This window comes from Scyliorhinus torazame, chromosome 22 (assembly GCF_047496885.1).
Source record: "Scyliorhinus torazame isolate Kashiwa2021f chromosome 22, sScyTor2.1, whole genome shotgun sequence".
In the NCBI taxonomy this organism is placed as follows: domain Eukaryota; kingdom Metazoa; phylum Chordata; class Chondrichthyes; order Carcharhiniformes; family Scyliorhinidae; genus Scyliorhinus; species Scyliorhinus torazame.
In genome coordinates this window covers 34,519,898-34,544,427 of record NC_092728.1, presented here as the reverse complement: position 1 = coordinate 34,544,427, position 24,530 = coordinate 34,519,898, and the positions used below count along the sequence as shown (strand labels likewise).

General features: G+C 51.0%; 1 protein-coding gene across 1 annotated transcript in view; it reads left to right on the top strand.

Annotated features, from left to right (window-relative positions):
• Window positions 1-24,530, top strand: part of LOC140398999 (lipocalin-like) — an 80,855-nt gene that overhangs the window by 35,761 nt on the left and 20,564 nt on the right. The window contains exons 3-4 of the mRNA XM_072488039.1: window positions 21,077-21,153; window positions 22,101-22,214. Of these exons, the coding sequence (XP_072344140.1) occupies window positions 21,077-21,153; window positions 22,101-22,214 (191 nt within the window). The remainder of the gene's footprint in view (window positions 1-21,076; window positions 21,154-22,100; window positions 22,215-24,530) is intronic.

The following is a 24,530-nucleotide window of genomic DNA, read 5'->3' as shown; positions in this document are numbered from 1 at the left end:
CTAATCCCACTCTCCCCCTCACTCCCTGCATCGTTTAATATCCCACCCAGTCCAATACCACTCTCCCCCTCACTCCCCGCATTGTTTATTATTCCACCCAGTCTAATCCCACGCTCCCCCTCACTCCCCGCACCGTTTAATATTCCTCCCAGTCTAACCCCACTCTCCCCCTCACTCCCTGCATCGTTTAATATCCCACCCAGTCCAATACCACTCTCCCCCTCACTCCCCGCATTGTTTATTATTCCACCCAGTCTAATCCCACACTCCCCCTCCTTCCCCGCACCGTTTAATATCCCACCCAGTCTAATCCCACTCTCCCACTCACTCCCGGCATCGTTTAATATTCCTCCCAGTCTAACCCCACTCTCCCCCTCACTCCCTGCATCGTTTAATATCCCACCCAGTCCAATACCACTCTCCTCTCACTCCCCGCATCGTATAATATTCCACCAAGTCTAATCCCACTCTCCCCCTCATTCCCCGCATCGTTTAATATTCCACCCAGTCTAATCCCACGCTCCCCCTCACTCCCCGCATCGTTTAATACTCCACCCAGTCTAATCCCACTCTCCCCTTCACTCTCCGCGTTGTTTAATATTCCACCCAGTCTAATCCCACTCTCCCCTTCACTCCCCGCGTTGTTTATTATTCCACCCAATCTAATCCCACTCTCCCCCTCACTCCCCGCATCGTTTAATATCCCACCCAGTCTAATTCCACTCTTCCCCTCACTCCCCGCATCGTTTAATATTCTATCCAGTCTAATCCCACTCTCCCCCTCACTCCCCGCATCGTTTAATATCCCACCCAGTCTCATCCCACTCTCCCGCACATTCCACGCATCGTTTAATATCCCGCCAGTCTAATCCCACTCTCACCCTCACTCCCCGCATCGTTTAATATTCCTCCCAGTCTAACCCCACTCTCCCCCTCACTCCCTGCATCGTTTAATATCCCACCCAGTCCAATACCACTCTCCCCCTCACTCCCCGCATTGTTTATTATTCCACCCAGTCTAATCCCACACTCCCCCTCCCTCCCCGCACCGTTTAATATCCCACCCAGTCTAATCCCACTCTCCCCCTCACTCCCGGCATCGTTTGATATTCCTCCCAGTCTAACCCCACTCTCCCCCTCACTCCCTGCATCGTTTAATATCCCACCCAGTCCAATACCACTCTCCCCCTCACTCCCCGCATTGTTTATTATTCCACCCAGTCTAATCCCACGCTCCCCCTCACTCCCCGCACCGTTTAATATTCCTCCCAGTCTAACCCCACTCTCCCCCTCACTCCCTGCATCGTTTAATATCCCACCCAGTCCAATACCACTCTCCCCCTCACTCCCCGCATTGTTTATTATTCCACCCAGTCTAATCCCACACTCCCCCTCCCTCCCCGCACCGTTTAATATCCCACCCAGTCTAATCCCACTCTCCCACTCACTCCCGGCATCGTTTAATATTCCTCCCAGTCTAACCCCACTCTCCCCCTCACTCCCTGCATCGTTTAATATCCCACCCAGTCTAATCCCACTCTCCCCCTCACTCCCCGCATCGTTTAATACTCCACCCAGTCTAATCCCACTCTCCCCTTCACTCCCCGCGTTGTTTAATATTCCACCCAGTCTAATCCCACTCTCCCCTTCACTCCCCGCGTTGTTTATTATTCCACCCAATCTAATCCCACTCTCCCCCTCACTCCCCGCATCGTTTAATATCCCACCCAGTCTAATTCCACTCTTCCCCTCAATCCCCGCATCGTTTAATATTCTATCCAGTCTAATCCCACTCTCCCCCTCACTCCCCGCATCGTTTAATATCCCACCCAGTCTAATTCCACTCTTTCCCTCACTCCCCGCATCGTTTAATATTCCACCCAGTCTAACCCCACTCTCCCCCTCACTCACTGCATCGTTTAATATCCCACCCAGTCCAATCCCACTCTCCCCCTCACTCCCCGCATTGTTTAATATTCCACCCAGTGTAATCCCACTCTCCCCCTCAATCCCGGCATGGTTTAATATTCCACCCAGTCTAATCCCACTCTCCCCCTCATTCCCCGCATCGTTTAATATTCCACCCAGTCGAATCCCACTCACCCCCTCACTCCACCCCCGGTTAATATTCCACCCAGTCTAATCCCACTCTCTCCTTCACTCCCCGCGTTGTTTAATATTCCATCCAGTCTAATTCCACTCTTCCCCTCACTCCCCGCATTGTTTAATATCCCACCCAGTCTAATCCCACTCTCCCCCACACTCCCAGCATCGTTTAATATTCCACCCAGTCCAATCCCACTCTCCCCCTCACTCTCCGCATCGTTTAATATTCCACCCAGTCTAATCCCACTCTCCCCCTCACTCCCCCCATCGTTTAATATTCCACCCAGTCTAACCCCACTTTCCCCCTCATTCCCCGCATCGTTTAATATTCCACCCAGACTAATCCCACTCTTCCCCTCACTCCCCACATCGTTTAATCCCACTCTCCCCCTTACTCCCTGCATCGTTTAATATTCTACCCTGTCTAATCCCACTCTCCCCCGCACTCCCCGCATCGTTTAACATCCCACCCAGCCTAATCCCACTCTCCCCCTCACTCCCCGTATCGTTTAATCCCACTCTCCCCCTTACTCCCTGCATCGTTTAATATTCCACTTCCTAAACCCACTCCTCCTCACTCTCCGCATCGTTTAATATCCCACCCAGTCTAATCCCACTCTCCCCCTCACTCCCCGCATCTTTTAATATCCCACCCAGTCTAATCCCACTATCCCCCTCACTCCCCGCATCGTTGAATATCCCACCCAGTCTAATCCCACTCTCCCCCTCACTCCCCGCGCCGTTTAATATTCCACCCAGTCTAATCCCACTCTCCCCCACAATCCCCGCATCGTTTAATATCCCACCCAGTCTGATCCCACTCTCCACCTCATTCCCTGCATCGTTTAATATCCCACCCAGTCTAATCCCACTCTCCCGCTCACACCCCAAATAGTTTAATATTCCACCCAGTCTAATCCCATTCTCCCCCTCATTCCCCGCATCATTTCATATCCCACCCAGTGTAATCCCACTCTCCTCCTCATTCCCCGCATCGTTTAATATTCCACCCAGTCTAATCCCACTCTCCCCCCACACTCCCCACATCATTTAATATTCCACCCAGTCAAATCCGACTCTCCGCCTCACTCCCCGCATCGTTTAATATCCCACGCAGTCTAATCCCACTCTCCCCCTCACTCCCCGCGTTGTTTAATATCCCACCCAGTCCAATCCATTCTCCCCCTCACTCCCCGCATTGTTTAATGTGCCACCCAGCCTAATCCCACTCTCCCCCTCACTCCCCGCACCCTTTAATTTCCCACCCAGTCCAATACCACTCTCCCCCTCACTCCCGGCATCGTTTAATATTCCTCCCAGTCTAACCCCACTCTCCCCCTCACTCCCTGCATCGTTTAATATCCCACCCAGTCCAATACCACTCTCCCCCTCACTCCCCGCATTGTTTAATATCCCACCCAGTCTAATCCCACTCTCCCCCTCACTCCCCGCATCATTTAATATCCCAGCCAGTCTAATCCCACTCTAGCCCTCATTCCCCGCATCGTTTAATATTCCACCCAGTCTAATCCCACTCTCCCCCTCACTCCCCGCATCATTTAATATCCCACCCAGTCTAATCCCACTCTCGCCCTCATTCCCCGCATCATTTAATATCCCAACCAGTCTAATCCCACTCTCGCCCTCATTCCCCGCATCGTTTAATATTCCACCCAGTCCAATCCCACTCTCCCCCACAATCCCCGCATCGTTTAATATCCCACCCAGTCTGATCCCACTCTCCACCTCATTCCCTGCATCGTTTAATATCCCACCCAGTCTAATCCCACTCTCCCGCTCACACCCCGAATCGTTTAATATTCCACCCAGTCTAATCCCACTCTCCCCCTCATTCCCCGCATCGTTTCATATCCCACCCAGTGTAATCCCACTCTCCTCCTCATTCCCCGCATCGTTTAGTATTCCACCCAGTCTAATCCCACTCTCCCCCCACACACCCCACATCATTTAATATTCCACCCAGTCAAATCCGACTCTCCCCCTCACTCCCCGCATCGTTTAATATCCCACTCAGTCTAATCCCACTTTCCCCCTCACTTCCCGCATCGTTTACTATTCTACACAGTCTAATCCGACTGTCTCCCTCACTCCCCGCATCGTTTAATATCCCACGCAGTCTAATCCCACTCTCCCCCTCACTCCCTGCATCGTTTAATATCCCACCCAGTCCAATACCACTCTCCCCCTCACTCCCCGCATTGTTTATTATTCCACCCAGTCTAATCCCACGCTCCCCCTCACTCCCCGCACCGTTTAATATTCCTCCCAGTCTAACCCCACTCTCCCCCTCACTCCCTGCATCGTTTAATATCCCACCCAGTCCAATACCACTCTCCCCCTCACTCCCCGCATTGTTTATTATTCCACCCAGTCTAATCCCACACTCCCCCTCCTTCCCCGCACCGTTTAATATCCCACCCAGTCTAATCCCACTCTCCCACTCACTCCCGGCATCGTTTAATATTCCTCCCAGTCTAACCCCACTCTCCCCCTCACTCCCTGCATCGTTTAATATCCCACCCAGTCCAATACCACTCTCCTCTCACTCCCCGCATCGTATAATATTCCACCAAGTCTAATCCCACTCTCCCCCTCATTCCCCGCATCGTTTAATATTCCACCCAGTCTAATCCCACGCTCCCCCTCACTCCCCGCATCGTTTAATACTCCACCCAGTCTAATCCCACTCTCCCCTTCACTCTCCGCGTTGTTTAATATTCCACCCAGTCTAATCCCACTCTCCCCTTCACTCCCCGCGTTGTTTATTATTCCACCCAATCTAATCCCACTCTCCCCCTCACTCCCCGCATCGTTTAATATCCCACCCAGTCTAATTCCACTCTTCCCCTCACTCCCCGCATCGTTTAATATTCTATCCAGTCTAATCCCACTCTCCCCCTCACTCCCCGCATCGTTTAATATCCCACCCAGTCTCATCCCACTCTCCCGCACATTCCACGCATCGTTTAATATCCCGCCAGTCTAATCCCACTCTCACCCTCACTCCCCGCATCGTTTAATATTCCACTCAGTCTAATCCCACTCTCCACCTCACTCCCCGCATTGTTTTATATCCCACCCAGTCCAATCCCACTCTCCCCCTCACTCCCCGCATTGTTTAATATCCCACCCATTCTAATCCCACTCTCCCCCTCACTCCCCGCATCATTTAATATCCCAGCCAGTCTAATCCCACTCTAGCCCTCATTCCCCGCATCTTTTAATATTCCACCCAGTCTAATCCCACTCTCCCCCTCACTCCCCGCATCATTTAATATCCCACCCAGTCTAATCCCACTCTCGCCCTCATTCCCCGCATCATTTAATATCCCAACCAGTCTAATCCCACTCTCGCCCTCATTCCCCGCATCGTTTAATATTCCACCCAGTCCAATCCCACTCTCCCCCACAATCCCCGCATCGTTTAATATCCCACCCAGTCTGAACCCACTCTCCACCTCATTCCCTGCATCGTTTAATATCCCACCCAGTCTAATCCCACTCTCCCGCTCACACCCCGAATAGTTTAATATTCCACCCAGTCTAATCCCACTCTCCCCCTCATTCCCCGCATCGTTTCATATCCCACCCAGTGTAATCCCACTCTCCTCCTCATTCCCCGCATCGTTTAGTATTCCACCCAGTCTAATCCCACTCCCCCAACACACCCCACATCATTTAATATTCCACCCAGTCAAATCCGACTCTCCCCCTCACTCCCCGCATCGTTTAATATCCCACTCAGTCTAATCCCACTTTCCCCCTCACTTCCCGCATCGTTTACTATTCTACACAGTCTAATCCGACTGTCTCCCTCACTCCCCGCATCGTTTAATATCCCACGCAGTCTAATCCCACTCTCCCCCTCACTCCCTGCATCGTTTAATATCCCACCCAGTCCAATACCACTCTCCCCCTCACTCCCCGCATTGTTTATTATTCCACCCAGTCTAGTCCCACGCTCCCCCTCACTCCCCGCACCGTTTAATATTCCTCCCAGTCTAACCCCACTCTCCCCCTCACTCCCTGCATCGTTTAATATCCCACCCAGTCCAATACCACTCTCCCCCTCACTCCCCGCATTGTTTATTATTCCACCCAGTCTAATCCCACACTCCCCCTCCCTCCCCGCACCGTTTAATATCCCACCCAGTCTAATCCCACTCTCCCCCTCACTCCCGGCATCGTTTGATATTCCTCCCAGTCTAACCCCACTCTCCCCCTCACTCCCTGCATCGTTTAATATCCCACCCAGTCCAATACCACTCTCCCCCTCACTCCCCGCATTGTTTATTATTCCACCCAGTCTAATCCCACGCTCCCCCTCACTCCCCGCACCGTTTAATATTCCTCCCAGTCTAACCCCACTCTCCCCCTCACTCCCTGCATCGTTTAATATCCCACCCAGTCCAATACCACTCTCCCCCTCACTCCCCGCATTGTTTATTATTCCACCCAGTCTAATCCCACACTCCCCCTCCCTCCCCGCACCGTTTAATATCCCACCCAGTCTAATCCCACTCTCCCACTCACTCCCGGCATCGTTTAATATTCCTCCCAGTCTAACCCCACTCTCCCCCTCACTCCCTGCATCGTTTAATATCCCACCCAGTCTAATCCCACTCTCCCCCTCACTCCCCGCATCGTTTAATACTCCACCCAGTCTAATCCCACTCTCCCCTTCACTCCCCGCGTTGTTTAATATTCCACCCAGTCTAATCCCACTCTCCCCTTCACTCCCCGCGTTGTTTATTATTCCACCCAATCTAATCCCACTCTCCCCCTCACTCCCCGCATCGTTTAATATCCCACCCAGTCTAATTCCACTCTTCCCCTCAATCCCCGCATCGTTTAATATTCTATCCAGTCTAATCCCACTCTCCCCCTCACTCCCCGCATCGTTTAATATCCCACCCAGTCTAATTCCACTCTTTCCCTCACTCCCCGCATCGTTTAATATTCCACCCAGTCTAACCCCACTCTCCCCCTCACTCACTGCATCGTTTAATATCCCACCCAGTCCAATCCCACTCTCCCCCTCACTCCCCGCATTGTTTAATATTCCACCCAGTGTAATCCCACTCTCCCCCTCAATCCCGGCATGGTTTAATATTCCACCCAGTCTAATCCCACTCTCCCCCTCATTCCCCGCATCGTTTAATATTCCACCCAGTCGAATCCCACTCACCCCCTCACTCCCCGCATCGGTTAATATTCCACCCAGTCTAATCCCACTCTCTCCTTCACTCCCCGCGTTGTTTAATATTCCATCCAGTCTAATCCCACTCTCCCCCTCACTCCCCGCATCATTTAATATCCCACCCAGTCTAATCCCACTCTCGCCCTCATTCCCCGCATCATTTAATATCCCAACCAGTCTAATCCCACTCTCGCCCTCATTCCCCGCATCGTTTAATATTCCACCCAGTCCAATCCCACTCTCCCCCACAATCCCCGCATCGTTTAATATCCCACCCAGTCTGATCCCACTCTCCACCTCATTCCCTGCATCGTTTAATATCCCACCCAGTCTAATCCCACTCTCCCGCTCACACCCCGAATCGTTTAATATTCCACCCAGTCTAATCCCACTCTCCCCCTCATTCCCCGCATCGTTTCATATCCCACCCAGTGTAATCCCACTCTCCTCCTCATTCCCCGCATCGTTTAGTATTCCACCCAGTCTAATCCCACTCTCCCCCCACACACCCCACATCATTTAATATTCCACCCAGTCAAATCCGACTCTCCCCCTCACTCCCCGCATCGTTTAATATCCCACTCAGTCTAATCCCACTTTCCCCCTCACTTCCCGCATCGTTTACTATTCTACACAGTCTAATCCGACTGTCTCCCTCACTCCCCGCATCGTTTAATATCCCACGCAGTCTAATCCCACTCTCCCCCTCACTCCCTGCATCGTTTAATATCCCACCCAGTCCAATACCACTCTCCCCCTCACTCCCCGCATTGTTTATTATTCCACCCAGTCTAATCCCACGCTCCCCCTCACTCCCCGCACCGTTTAATATTCCTCCCAGTCTAACCCCACTCTCCCCCTCACTCCCTGCATCGTTTAATATCCCACCCAGTCCAATACCACTCTCCCCCTCACTCCCCGCATTGTTTATTATTCCACCCAGTCTAATCCCACACTCCCCCTCCTTCCCCGCACCGTTTAATATCCCACCCAGTCTAATCCCACTCTCCCACTCACTCCCGGCATCGTTTAATATTCCTCCCAGTCTAACCCCACTCTCCCCCTCACTCCCTGCATCGTTTAATATCCCACCCAGTCCAATACCACTCTCCTCTCACTCCCCGCATCGTATAATATTCCACCAAGTCTAATCCCACTCTCCCCCTCATTCCCCGCATCGTTTAATATTCCACCCAGTCTAATCCCACGCTCCCCCTCACTCCCCGCATCGTTTAATACTCCACCCAGTCTAATCCCACTCTCCCCTTCACTCTCCGCGTTGTTTAATATTCCACCCAGTCTAATCCCACTCTCCCCTTCACTCCCCGCGTTGTTTATTATTCCACCCAATCTAATCCCACTCTCCCCCTCACTCCCCGCATCGTTTAATATCCCACCCAGTCTAATTCCACTCTTCCCCTCACTCCCCGCATCGTTTAATATTCTATCCAGTCTAATCCCACTCTCCCCCTCACTCCCCGCATCGTTTAATATCCCACCCAGTCTCATCCCACTCTCCCGCACATTCCACGCATCGTTTAATATCCCGCCAGTCTAATCCCACTCTCACCCTCACTCCCCGCATCGTTTAATATTCCACTCAGTCTAATCCCACTCTCCACCTCACTCCCCGCATTGTTTTATATCCCACCCAGTCCAATCCCACTCTCCCCCTCACTCCCCGCATTGTTTAATATCCCACCCATTCTAATCCCACTCTCCCCCTCACTCCCCGCATCATTTAATATCCCAGCCAGTCTAATCCCACTCTAGCCCTCATTCCCCGCATCTTTTAATATTCCACCCAGTCTAATCCCACTCTCCCCCTCACTCCCCGCATCATTTAATATCCCACCCAGTCTAATCCCACTCTCGCCCTCATTCCCCGCATCATTTAATATCCCAACCAGTCTAATCCCACTCTCGCCCTCATTCCCCGCATCGTTTAATATTCCACCCAGTCCAATCCCACTCTCCCCCACAATCCCCGCATCGTTTAATATCCCACCCAGTCTGAACCCACTCTCCACCTCATTCCCTGCATCGTTTAATATCCCACCCAGTCTAATCCCACTCTCCCGCTCACACCCCGAATAGTTTAATATTCCACCCAGTCTAATCCCACTCTCCCCCTCATTCCCCGCATCGTTTCATATCCCACCCAGTGTAATCCCACTCTCCTCCTCATTCCCCGCATCGTTTAGTATTCCACCCAGTCTAATCCCACTCCCCCAACACACCCCACATCATTTAATATTCCACCCAGTCAAATCCGACTCTCCCCCTCACTCCCCGCATCGTTTAATATCCCACTCAGTCTAATCCCACTTTCCCCCTCACTTCCCGCATCGTTTACTATTCTACACAGTCTAATCCGACTGTCTCCCTCACTCCCCTCATCGTTTAATATCCCACGCAGTCTAATCCCACTCTCCCCCTCACTCCCTGCATCGTTTAATATCCCACCCAGTCCAATACCACTCTCCCCCTCACTCCCCGCATTGTTTATTATTCCACCCAGTCTAGTCCCACGCTCCCCCTCACTCCCCGCACCGTTTAATATTCCTCCCAGTCTAACCCCACTCTCCCCCTCACTCCCTGCATCGTTTAATATCCCACCCAGTCCAATACCACTCTCCCCCTCACTCCCCGCATTGTTTATTATTCCACCCAGTCTAATCCCACACTCCCCCTCCCTCCCCGCACCGTTTAATATCCCACCCAGTCTAATCCCACTCTCCCCCTCACTCCCGGCATCGTTTGATATTCCTCCCAGTCTAACCCCACTCTCCCCCTCACTCCCTGCATCGTTTAATATCCCACCCAGTCCAATACCACTCTCCCCCTCACTCCCCGCATTGTTTATTATTCCACCCAGTCTAATCCCACGCTCCCCCTCACTCCCCGCACCGTTTAATATTCCTCCCAGTCTAACCCCACTCTCCCCCTCACTCCCTGCATCGTTTAATATCCCACCCAGTCCAATACCACTCTCCCCCTCACTCCCCGCATTGTTTATTATTCCACCCAGTCTAATCCCACACTCCCCCTCCCTCCCCGCACCGTTTAATATCCCACCCAGTCTAATCCCACTCTCCCACTCACTCCCGGCATCGTTTAATATTCCTCCCAGTCTAACCCCACTCTCCCCCTCACTCCCTGCATCGTTTAATATCCCACCCAGTCTAATCCCACTCTCCCCCTCACTCCCCGCATCGTTTAATACTCCACCCAGTCTAATCCCACTCTCCCCTTCACTCCCCGCGTTGTTTAATATTCCACCCAGTCTAATCCCACTCTCCCCTTCACTCCCCGCGTTGTTTATTATTCCACCCAATCTAATCCCACTCTCCCCCTCACTCCCCGCATCGTTTAATATCCCACCCAGTCTAATTCCACTCTTCCCCTCAATCCCCGCATCGTTTAATATTCTATCCAGTCTAATCCCACTCTCCCCCTCACTCCCCGCATCGTTTAATATCCCACCCAGTCTAATTCCACTCTTTCCCTCACTCCCCGCATCGTTTAATATTCCACCCAGTCTAACCCCACTCTCCCCCTCACTCACTGCATCGTTTAATATCCCACCCAGTCCAATCCCACTCTCCCCCTCACTCCCCGCATTGTTTAATATTCCACCCAGTGTAATCCCACTCTCCCCCTCAATCCCGGCATGGTTTAATATTCCACCCAGTCTAATCCCACTCTCCCCCTCATTCCCCGCATCGTTTAATATTCCACCCAGTCGAATCCCACTCACCCCCTCACTCCCCGCATCGGTTAATATTCCACCCAGTCTAATCCCACTCTCTCCTTCACTCCCCGCGTTGTTTAATATTCCATCCAGTCTAATTCCACTCTTCCCCTCACTCCCCGCATTGTTTAATATCCCACCCAGTCTAATCCCACTCTCCCCCACACTCCCAGCATCGTTTAATATTCCACCCAGTCCAATCCCACTCTCCCCCTCACTCTCCGCATCGTTTAATATTCCACCCAGTCTAATCCCACTCTCCCCCTCACTCCCCCCATCGTTTAATATTCCACCCAGTCTAACCCCACTCTCCCCCTCATTCCCCGCATCGTTTAATATTCCACCCAGACTAATCCCACTCTTCCCCTCACTCCCCACATCGTTTAATCCCACTCTCCCCCTTACTCCCTGCATCGTTTAATATTCTACCCTGTCTAATCCCACTCTCCCCCGCACTCCCCACATCGTTTAACATCCCACCCAGCCTAATCCCACTCTCCCCCTCACTCCCCGTATCGTTTAATCCCACTCTCCCCCTTACTCCCTGCATCGTTTAATATTCCACTTCCTAAACCCACTCCTCCTCACTCTCCGCATCGTTTAATATCCCACCCAGTCTAATCCCACTCTCCCCCTCACTCCCCGCATCTTTTAATATCCCACCCAGTCTAATCCCACTATCCCCCTCACTCCCCGCATCGTTTAATATCCCACCCAGTCTAATCCCACTCTCCCCCTCACTCCCCGCGCCGTTTAATATTCCACCCAGTCTAATCCCACTCTCCCCCACAATCCCCGCATCGTTTAATATCCCACCCAGTCTGATCCCACTCTCCACCTCATTCCCTGCATCGTTTAATATCCCACCCAGTCTAATCCCACTCTCCCGCTCACACCCCAAATAGTTTAATATTCCACCCAGTCTAATCCCACTCTCCCCCTCATTCCCCGCATCATTTCATATCCCACCCAGTGTAATCCCACTCTCCTCCTCATTCCCCGCATCGTTTAATATTCCACCCAGTCTAATCCCACTCTCCCCCCACACTCCCCACATCATTTAATATTCCACCCAGTCAAATCCGACTCTCCGCCTCACTCCCCGCATCGTTTAATATCCCACGCAGTCTAATCCCACTCTCCCCCTCACTCCCCGCGTTGTTTAATATCCCACCCAGTCCAATCCATTCTCCCCCTCACTCCCCGCATTGTTTAATGTGCCTCCCAGCCTAATCCCACTCTCCCCTCACTCCCCGCACCCTTTAATTTCCCACCCAGTCCAATCCCACTCTCCCCCTCACTCCCGGCATCGTTTAATATTCCTCCCAGTCTAACCCCACTCTCCCCCTCACTCCCTGCATCGTTTAATATCCCACCCAGTCCAATACCACTCTCCCCCTCACTCCCCGCATTGTTTATTATTCCACCCAGTCTAATCCCACTCTCCCCCTCATTCCCCGCATCGTTTAATATTCCACCCAGTCTAATCCCACTCTCCCCCTCATTCCCCGCATTGTTTAATATTCCACCCAGTCTAATCCCACGCTCCCCCTCACTCCCCGCACCGTTTAATATTCCTCCCAGTCTAACCCCACTCTCCCCCTCACTCCCTGCATCGTTTAATATCCCACCCAGTCCAATACCACTCTCCCCCTCACCCCCAGCACTGTTTATTATTCCACCCAGTCTAATCCCACACTCCCCCTCACTCCCCGCACCGTTTAATATCCCACCCAGTCTAATCCCACTCTCCCACTCACTCCCGGCATCGTTTAATATTCCTCCCAGTCTAACCCCACTCTCCCCCTCACTCCCTGCATCGTTTAATATTCCACCCAGTCTAATCCCACTCTCCCCTTCACTCCCCGCGTTGTTTATTATTCCACCGAATCTAGTCCCACTCTCCCCCTCACTCCCTGCATCGTTTAATATCCCACCCAGTCTAATTCCACTCTTCCCCTCACTCCCCGCATCGTTTAATATTCTATCCAGTCTAATCCCACTCTCCCCCTCACTCCCCGCATCGTTTAATATCCCACCCAGTCTAATTCCACTCTTTCCCTCACTCCCCGCATCGTTTAATATTCCACCCAGTCTAACCCCACTCTCCCCCTCACTCACTGCATCGTTTAATATCCCACCCAGTCCAATCCCACTCTCCCCCTCACTCCCCGCATTGTTTAATATTCCACCCAGTGTAATCCCACTCTCCCCCTCACTCCCGGCATGGTTTAATATTCCACCCAGCCTAATCCCACTATCCCCCTCACTCCCCGCATCGTTTAATATCCCACCCAGTCTAATCCCACTCTCCCCCTCACTCCCGGCATCGTTTAATATTCCACCCAGTCTAATCCCACTCTCCCCCACACTCCCGGCATCGTTTAATATTCCACCCAGTCTAATCCCACTCTCCCCCTCATTCCAGGCATCGTTTAATATTCCACCCAGTCGATTCCCACTCACCCCCTCACTCCCCGCATCGGTTAATATTCCACCCAGTCGACTTCCGGGTGCTGCGATGACCAGCTGAGTCGCACGTTTCGGCAGCTCCCGGTGGAACGGACTTTTGGGCTCTTGATAGGAGCCCCAACGGCAATTTTAACGGCTAAAAACACCGTGCGGTAAACCAGGAGGGTGTTCCCCCTGGACACGGATGGAAAAAGGAGAGGAAAGTGGCCGGATTGCAGCGGATCCTTTGGAACAACGGCAAGGAAGGCAAGCAAAAACCAAGATGGCGTCGGAAGGTGGCAGTTTCATATGGGGCCCTGAACAACAAGAGTTCTTGAAATGCTGCGTGGAGGAGATAAAAAAGGAAATGAAGAAAGAGTTGTTGGCCCCGATACTACAGGCGATCGAAGGGCTAAAGGAGGAACAAAAGACCCAGGAGCAGGAGCTTCGGGTCGTGAAGGCGAAAGCAGCCGAGAATGAGAACGATATACAGGGCCTGGTGGTGAAGTCGGAGATACAGGAGGCACACCAGAAACGATGTGTGGAGAGGTTGGAAGCCCTGGAAAACAACGCAAGGAGGAACAACCTGAGGATTCTTGGCCTTCCTGAAGGTGTGGAGGGGGCGGACGTCGGGGCATATGTGAGCACGATGCTGCATTCGTTAATGGGAGCGGAGGCCCCGACGGGTCCGTTGGAGGTGGAGGGAGCGTACCGAGTTATGGTGCGAGGATCGAGAGCAGGAGAAACTCCCAGAGCCATAGTGGTGAGATTCCTCCGTTTTAAGGATAGAGAAATGGTCCTTAGATGGGCGAAGAAAACTCGGTGCAGTAAATGGGAGAACGCGGTGATCCGCGTTTATCAAGACTGGAGTGCGGAGGTGGCGAGAAGGAGGGCGAGCTTTAATCGGGCCAAGGCGGTACTTCACAAAAGGAAGATAAAATTTGGAATGCTGCAACCGGCAAGACTGTGGGTCACATATCAAGGGAGGCACCACTACTTTGAGACAGCGGATGAAGCGTGGACTTTTATTGTAGAAGAAAAACTGGAATGAGTGGATTATGAAAAAGAACGTTTGGACAAAGTGGTGGGGCGAATGGGGGGGGCGAAGAGGGGTTTTATGTTCTAATCCTGCGGTATGGTAACTTTTCTTTCTCCCACAGGTGGTGATGCGGGGAGGTGGGGAGGGAGAGGAGATGGGGCGTTGGCCATGGGAGGCGGGGCCGAGGGAGAGGCGCGGGCTTGGTTCCCACGCTATGATAATTATGGCGGGAATAGAGAAGCAGGAAGGAGGGGGCGTCGCACGGTGCGAGCCGTGGTCACGGGGGGAAGCCGAGGTCAGCCAGAGTTTGCTGACTTCTGGGAGCAACATGGGGGGAGTAATTACGCTAGCGGGGGGTCTAGCGGGGGGGGTGGGAGGGGGGAATTACTGGGTTGCTGCTGCTGGGGAAAGGGGGGAGTGGGTACGGGAGAGGATGGGCGGGGGGGCACCGCCTGGGGGAGATACAGCTGCGTGGGAACTGGGTGAGAAGCTGGAAAAAGATGATGGCTAACCGGCAAGGGGGGGGGTGGGAAGCCCCCCAACTCAGCTGATCACGTGGAACGTGAGAGGGCTCAACGGGCCGATAAAGAGGGCACGAGTACTCGCACACCTTAAGAAACTTAAAGCAGATGTGGTTATGTTACAGGAAACGCACCTGAAACTGATAGACCAGGTTAGGCTGCGTAAAGGATGGGTGGGGCAGGTGTTCCATTCGGGGCTGGATGCGAAAAACAGGGGGGTGGCTATATTAGTGGGGAAGCGGGTAATGTTCGAGGCAAAGACTATAGTGGTGGATAACGGGGGCAGATACGTGATGGTGAGTGGCAAATTACAGGGAGAGATGGTGGTTTTGGTAAACGTGTATGCCCCGAACTGGGATGATGCCAACTTTATGAGGCGAATGCTAGGACGCATCCCGGACCTAGAGACGGGAAAGCTGATAATGGGGGGAGACTTTAACACGGTGTTGGAACCAAGGCTGGATAGGTCGAAGTCCAGGACTGGTAGGAGGCCGGCAGCAGCCAAGGTGCTTAAGGATTTTATGGAGCAGATGGGAGGTGTGGACCCGTGGAGATTCAGTAGACCTAGGAGTAAGGAGTTCTTGTTTTTCTCCTATGTCCATAAAGTCTATTCGCGCATAGACTTTTTTGTGTTGGGTAGGGCATTGATCCCGAAGGTGAGGGGAACGGAATATACGGCTATAGCCATTTCGGATCATGCCCCACACTGGGTAGACTTGGAGATAGGGGAGGAAACAGGAGGGCGCCCACCCTGGAGAATGGACATGGGACTAATGGCGGATGAGGGGGTGTGCCTAAGGGTGAGGGGATGTATTGAAAAGTACTTGGAACTCAATGACAATGGGGAGGTTCAGGTGGGAGTGGTCTGGGAGGCGTTGAAGGCGGTGGTTAGGGGGGAGCTGATATCAATAAGGGCACATAAAGGGAAGCAGGAGAGTAAGGAACGGGAGCGGTTGCTGCAAGAACTTTTGAGGGTGGACAGACAATATGCGGAAGCACCGGAGGAGGGACTGTACAGGGAAAGGCAAAGGCTGCATGTGGAATTTGACTTGCTGACTACAGGCACTGCAGAGGCACAATGGAGGAAGGCGCAGGGTGTACAGTATGAATATGGGGAGAAGGCGAGCAGATTGCTGGCACACCAATTGAGGAAAAGGGGAGCAGCGAGGGAAATAGGGGGAGTGAGGGATGAGGAAGGAGAGATGGAGCGGGGGGCGGAGAGAGTGAATGAAGTGTTCAAGACATTTTATAAAAAATTGTATGAAGCTCAACCCCCGGATGGGAGGGAGAGAATGATGGATTTTTTGGATCGGCTGGAAATTCCCAAGGTGGAAGAGCAGGAAAGGGTGGGACTGGGAGCACAGATCACGGTAGAAGAAGTGGTGAAAGGAATTAGGAACATGCAGACGGGAAAGGCCCCGGGACCGGACGGATTCCCAGTTGAATTTTACAGAAAGTATTTGGACTTGCTCGCCCCGGTACTGACGAGGACCTTTAACGAGGCAAAGGAAAGGGGACAACTGCCCCCGACTATGTCTGAAGCAACGATATCGCTTCTCCTAAAGAAGGAAAAGGATCCGCTACAATGCGGGTCCTACAGACCAATTTCCCTCCTAAATGTGGATGCCAAGGTCCTGGCCAAGGTAATGGCAATGGGAATAGAGGAATGTGTCCCGGGGGTGGTTCACGAGGACCAAACTGGGTTTGTGAAGGGGAGACAGCTGAACACGAATATACGGAGGCTGTTAGGGGTAATGATGATGGCCCCACCAGAGGGTGAAACGGAGATAGTAGTGGCGATGGATGCCGAGAAAGCATTTGATAGAGTGGAATGGGATTATCTGTGGGAGGTGTTGAGGAGATTTGGTTTTGGAGAGGGGTATGTTAGATGGGTGCAGATGTTGTATAGGGCCCCAGTGGCGAGTGTGGTCACGAATGGACGGGGATCGGCATATTTCCGGCTCCATAGAGGGACAAGGCAGGGATGTCCTCTGTCCCCATTACTGTTTGCACTGGCGATTGAGCCCCTGGCGATAGCGCTGAGAGGTTCCAAGAGATGGAGGGGAATACTTAGGGGAGGAGAAGAACACCGGGTATCTTTATATGCGGATGATCTGCTACTATATGTGGCGGATCCGGCGGAGGGGATGCCAGAAATAATGCGGATACTTGGGGAGTTTGGGGATTTTTCAGGGTATAAATTGAACATGGGGAAGAGTGAGCTGTTTGTGGTGCATCCAGGGGAGCAGAGTAGAGAAATAGAAGACCTACCGTTGAGGAAGGTAACAAGAGACTTTCGTTACCTGGGGATCCAGATAGCTAAGAATTGGGGCACATTGCACAGGCTAAATTTAACGCGGTTGGTGGAACAGATGGAGGAAGATTTCAAGAGATGGGATATGGTAGCACTGTCAATGGCAGGGAGGGATTCTTACAGCGTAGTAGGGATAGGGGGGGGGGCTGGCATTACCGAGCCTAAGTGAGTATTATTGGGCCGCTAATATTTCAATGGTGAGTAAGTGGATGGGAGAGGAGGAGGGAGCGGCGTGGAAGAGATTAGAGACGGCGTCCTGTAGGGGGACCAGCCTGCAGGCTATGGTGACAGCCCCATTGCCGTTCTCACCGAGGAACTACACCACGAGCCCGGTGGTGGTAGCTACACTGAAGATTTGGGGACAGTGGAGACGACATAGGGGAAAGACCGGAGCATTGGGGGGGTCCCCGATAAGAAACAACCATAGGTTTGCCCCGGGGGGAATGGATGGGGGATATGGAATGTGGCAAAGAGCAGGAATAACGCAATTGAAAGATCTATTTGTGGACGGGAAGTTCGCAAGTCTGGGAGCGCTGACCGAGAAATATGGGTTGCCCCAAGGGAATGCATTCAGGTACATGCAATTGAGGGCTTTTGCGAGGCAACAGGTGAGGGAATTCCCGCAGCTCCCGACACAAGAGGTGCAGGACAGAGTCATCTCAAAGAAATGGGTGGGGGATGGTAAGGTGTCGGATATATATAGGGAAATGAGGGACGAAGGGGAGACTATGGTGGACGAACTAAAAGGGAAATGGGAAGAAGAGCTAGGGGAGGAGATCGAGGAGGGGCTGTGGGCAGATGCCCTAAACAGGGTAAACTCGTCGTCCTCGTGCGCCAGGCTAAGCCTGATTCAGTTTAAGGTATTACACAGGGCACATATGACTGGAACACGGCTCAGTAAATTTTTTGGGGTGGAGGATAGGTGTGCGAGGTGCTCGAGAAGCCCAGCGAATCATACCCATATGTTTTGGTCATGCCCGGCACTACAGGGGTTTTGGGTGGGGGTGACAAAGGCGCTTTCAAAAGTAGTAGGAGTCCGGGTCGAACCAAGCTGGGGGTTGGCTATATTTGGGGTTGCACAAGAGCCGGGAGTGCAGGAGGCGAGAGAGGCCGATGTTTTGGCCTTTGCGTCCCTAGTAGCCCGGCGCAGGATATTGCTCATGTGGAAAGAAGCCAAGCCCCCGGGGGTGGAGACCTGGATAAATGATATGGCGGGGTTCATAAAGCTAGAGCGGATTAAGTTCGTCCTAAGGGGGTCGGCTCAAGGGTTCACCAGGCGGTGGCAACCGTTCGTCGAATATCTTGCGGAAAGATAGATGGGGGAAAAAAGAAGGCAGCAGCAGCAGCCCAGGACTTGGGGTGGGGGGTGGGGGGGGGGGGGTGGGTGGGGGGGGTATAGCCTGTGACAAGGCAGTTGCCAATTAGGGCTAGTTTTCATTTTTGTTATTTAATATTTATTTATTTGTTGTTTTTTGTTTATATAAAAAAGGTCATTATTATCTGTATTGTTATAATGTTGTGTATAGGATGCACAATGTACTGTGTTGGTTGACCAAAAATTTTCAATAAAATATTTATTTAAAAAAAAAAAAAAATATTCCGCCCAGTCTAATCCCACTCTCCCCTTCACTCCCCGCGTTGTTTAATATTCCATCCAGTCTCATTCCACTCTTCCCCTCACTCCCCGCATCGTTCAATATCCCACCCAGTCTAATTCCACTCTTCCCCTCACTCCCCGCATCGTTCAATATCCCACCCAGTCTAATTCCACTCTTCCCCTCACTCCCCGCATTGTTTAATATCCCACCCAGTCTAATCCCACTCTCCCCCTCACTCCGTGCATTGTTTAATATTCCATCAGGCAAATCGCTCTCACCCCCTCACTCCCGGCATCGTTTAATACTCCACCCAGTCTAATCCCACTCTCCCCCACACTCCCTGCATTGTTTAATATTCCACCCAGTCTAATCCCACTCTCCCCCTCACTCTCCGCATCGTTTAATATTCCACCCATTGTAATCCCACTCTCCCCCTCACTCCTCTCATCGTTTAATATCCCACCCAGTCTAATCCCACTCTCCCCCTCACTTCCCCCATCGTTTAATATTCCTCCCAGTCTAAAACCACTCTCCCCCTCGTTCCCCGCATCGTTTAATATTCCACCCAGACTAATCCCACTCTTCCCCTCACTCCCCACATCGTTTAATCCCACTCTCCCCCTTACTCCCTGCATCGTTTAATATTCTACCCTGTCTAATCCCACTCTCCCCCTCACTCCCCGCATCGTTTAACATCCCACCCAGTCTAATTACACTCTCCCCCTCACTCCCCGCATCGTTTAACATCCCACCCAGCCTAATCCCCCTCTCCCCCTCACTCCCCGTATCGTTTAATCCCACTCTCCCCCTTACTCCCTGCATCGTTTAATATTCCACCCTGTCTAAACCCACTCCTCCTCACTCTCCGCATCGTTTAATATCCCACCCAGTCTAATCTCACTCTCCCCCTCACTCCCCGCATCGTTTAATATCCCACCCAGTCTAATCCCACTCTCCCCCTCACTCCCTCATCGTTTAATATCCCACCCAGTCTAATCCCACTCTCCCCCTCCCTCCCCGCGCCGTTTAATATTCCACCCAGTCTAATCCCACTCTCCCCCACACTCCCTGCATTGTTTAATATTCCACCCAGTCTAATCCCACTCACCCAGTCACTCCCCGCATCGTTTAATATTCCACCCAGTCTAATCCCACTCTCCCCCTCACTCTCCGCATCGTTTAATATTCCACCCAGTGTAATCCCATTCTCCCCCTCACTCCTCTCATCGTTTAAGATTCCACCCAGTCTAATCCCCCTCACTCCCCGCATCGTTTAATATTCCACCCAGTCTATTCCCACTCTCCCCCTCACTCCCCACACCGTTTAATATTCCACCCAGCCTAATCCCACTCTCCCCCTCACTCCCCGCACCGTTTAACATCCCACCCAGTCTAATCCAACTCTCTCCCTCACTCCCCGCATCGTTTAATATCCCACGCAGTCTAATCTCACTCTCTCCATCACTCCCATATTGTTTAATATTCCACCCAGTCTAATCCCACTCTACCCCTCATCCCCGCATCGTTTAATATTCCACCCAGTCTAACCCCTCTCTCCCCCTCACTCCCGGCATCGTTTAATATCCCACCCAGTCCAATCCCACTCTCCCCCTCACTCCACGCATTGATTAATATCCCACCCAGTCTAATCCCACTCTCCCCCTCACTCCCCGCATCGTTTAATATTCCACCCAGTCTAATCCCACTCTCCCCCTCACTCCCCGCATCGTTTAATATTCCACACAGTCTAATCCCACTCTCCCCCTCATTCCCCGCATCGTTTAATATTCCACACAGTCTCATCCCACTCTCCTCTCACTTCTGTTCGGGAGGGAGTTCCAGGATTTTGTCCCAGCGACAGTGAAGGAACGACTGATATATTTCCAAGTCCTGTTCACTCCATAGGGGGACCAGACAGACCAATAAGATTCTGTTCCTCGCGTTTAATAATGATAAAGAGATTTAGACTGATTACAATACGATTTCAGAATAAATGTCACCATTTGCTCGAGGGTTTGATAAGAGTCTCAGAATGTTCACACTGTGTTAATGGTGTATTTGTATTGTTGCAGGCGTGGAAAGTGTTTGCAGATAATCTTGCCGTACAGGATGACAGAGCAGGACGGACAATTTGAATTCCACAGTGACCGTCAGTACCCAGTTTAGTCACATCCATCCTTCTTTCGCAGTTGAGATGGTGCTTGCATCCTGTCTTAATTCAAACTCTGACCCACAAATTGTAAGAACCAATTTGGGCCTTGTAATTACTCAGAGACAGCAAAGGCAATTCAAACACAGATTTGATACATGAGGTAACTATTGAGCCCTATGAGCCTGGTACCTGGGACCAGGAGGAGGCATTCAGCCCCTCAAACCCACTCCATCATATTCCTCTAATTACATTTAGATTAGATTATTATTTACATTAATCAACTCGATTATGACTCTCATTAAATAATTCCATTAAATACAAGAATGTGTACTTGGATTTGGATGGATGGATCAGTACGTCCGTTAATTATGTGGTTTGCCAAATAGATTTTTATATTTTTAAAATTCAAAGTGCACAGTTGTGTTTTTTTTCAATTAAGGGGCAATTTAGCATGGCCAATCCACCTACCCTGCACATATTTGGATTGGGGGTGAGACCCACACAGACACGGGGAGAATGTGCAAACTCCATGGATAGTGACCCGGGTCCTAGGCGTCGTGAGGCAGCAGTGCTAACCAGTGCGCCACCGTGCTGCCCATACTATTAGTGCTCTTGTTGAGTTAATGGTTGGACTTTCAAGAAATGAATGTTTTGTGTTCTTACTAAATAAAAGCTTTCATACTCTTGTTTATGAAATGGATGCTTTTTCCGTAACAGAGAATTAGATTTTAACTTTAGTTGAGTAAATTTCTATTAAATACGTTGATTAATGCCCCATTTACGGGATGAATGGGTGAGTATTCCTTTAAATAAATCAGCTCGTACTTTCTCCTTCTCCTGCCCTCTCCGCTCTCTGTCACATTCACTCTATTTGAAATCTCTCTCTCTCTCTCTGTCCCAGCTACATAATTAATATTCCAAAATATTTAATTGCTCTTGCCCAGGTTGGAAGAATGACAATGATGTGTATGTGGCTGAGACCAATTACGATGAATATGCTTTGATACATAACACCATCACCACAGGCCGAGAGGTCAGGACCCTGGTGAAGCTGTACGGTAAGAAGTGCTGATTATCAATTCTCCTCCATTAAGTATGAATAAACTCCAAAGATGAATCTGTTGCATTACCACGGCTGGTAATATGTTGTATTCTTTGTCTTTTCTTCCAGAATGACCCGATGTAGTGTTGACAAATAATTTACCAGTCAAAAGATTGAAACAAAACTAATTTATTATTACACTAATTAAATTAAGTTTGCATACTCTACTGAGTTATAGATGATTACAAATGATATTGAATCTGCACTACAGTATTCAATATTCTATCCAATTACTAACTACACTATGATTTGACCTCGTGCTATATATCTTTAACTAACTTTCACTCTGCTCTCGATGTTCTCTTTGGCTTTTCCCAGAATTCCTTGAGAGGTTGTCTTCAATACAGTGAATTAGTAGCGCCCTCTAGTGTCTGATTTACACATAGATGGAATTATTAACTCTTCACTATACTGACTATATACATATCATTACAGAATCAAAGTGTGCTAATCCTGTGAATGGTAGCAGTGAATATAAAACACAATCCCTCCTCTTTCCCTCACCTGCAGCCCAATACAATGAGCCTGTTTGTCTGATATATTTGTTCAGTTGCTGCACTGGTTCAGGTTGTTTACTGGGAGAAGCTGAAAGACATTCAACCATAACTCTCTGTTTGGAGAGCACAGGGCAATAGAAAAGAAGGGATTCAAATTCTGAAAGGCTGGGCCACAGTCCACAGGATCAAACTGCTCCAAAGCCAAAGGGTCTAAAACCAGGCTCCGGATATATAAGATTACATCTACAGAATTTTGAAGAGAGAGCAGGAGAAACCCCTTCACACAGAGTTGTGAGGCTGTGGCATTCACTTCCAGGGTGAGGGGCTGAGGCAGAGATTGTGTCAACATCGGAGATTCAAAGGGGCAGGTGGGTGAAGTTGTGGAGGAACAGGAGATAAATGTGATCGGGATAGGGTTCAAGACACTGACTCTCACTGGGTCCACGCGCACCACCATCTCGTCAATGCTCCCTGACCCCACAAGGAAATTTGTTTTTAACATGCTGCGTGTGGGCCGAACAGGTTCAGGGTCACAACTCCACCCCTCTTGTTCTTTCAGTAAGGGCAGAATTTTTTTTTTTAAGTTAGGGTATCATGATCGACGCAGGCTTGGAGGGCCGAAGGGCTTGTTCCTGTGCTGTCCTTTTCTTTGTTCTTTGTTCAGTGGACTAGACATCTCACCCTTGTGAACTGTGAGCCAATTTGATTTGGTGGTGCTGGGACTGCAGGTAGGCCCCAGGAAGATGATCATGGTGACCAGAGTCAGATAGGTTCTGGGTGTTTTGGGTGGACAGGGATCGGGGAGCCGAGGGAGGGTGTTGGGCGAGGTAAGGGGCATGCTGGGTTTGGGATGGCAGGTGGAGAGGAACACAGTGGGAGATGGGTGACATCTTGGGGTTTGCCCCCAATACACACAGGGCACCTCCCCTTCAATCCCACCTTTTCAAAGAAACCATTTCTGAAATGGCCTTTGTGCTCTGGCCCACCTGTCACTGACCAGAGTTTTAATTCATTTTATTTATTTACTTTGGGCTGCCCAGCATTTTATTTTTGATCTATATTTTGGGGGCATTTGCCCACTGTTTTATGGCAGTCTCGACGGATGGAGGCCCTTAATTGTCAATGAATTGGGCAGTTCACGGGCCTTATCAGACTGATGGATGTGATGCTTTGTGGGTTATCGGGGACAGGTAAGGGGCACTTGATATATTTTATGTGACCCCTCACCCCAAAAGCATGGCCAATGCGAGGCAGGGGGTGCTGCAAAATCCAGCCCCATATTATGTTTGTTTTCCCCGAGTGTAGCTTTATGGGGAGTCAGTGGCTGTGGGTTCCACCATGCAGTCCAAAGATGTGCAGGTTAGGTGGATTGGCCATGCTAAATTGCCCTTTTGTGTCCAAAAGGTTAGGTGGCGTTACTGGGTTACAGAGACAGGTGTGGGCTTGGGTGGAGTGCTCTTTCCAAGGGTCAGTGCAGATTCGATGGGCCGAATGGCCTCCTTCTGCACTGTAGGGATTCTATGATTTGTTGCAGGTTCTGTAGGCTGTAAATGTCACTGGACTTTGGATTCAATTGGCAGTAACTCCTGATTGGGTACAGATTCCATGGTCACTGATTCCTACTGAGTCAGAGATTGCAAAGACATTGATTGTTGTGCAATGGTTCCACAGACACTGATTATTTTGGGATACAGATACGAATAAAAGAACAAGGAGCAGGAGTAGCAATTCTACTCTGCTCTGCCCTTCAATACGGTTATGAAGAACAAAGAACA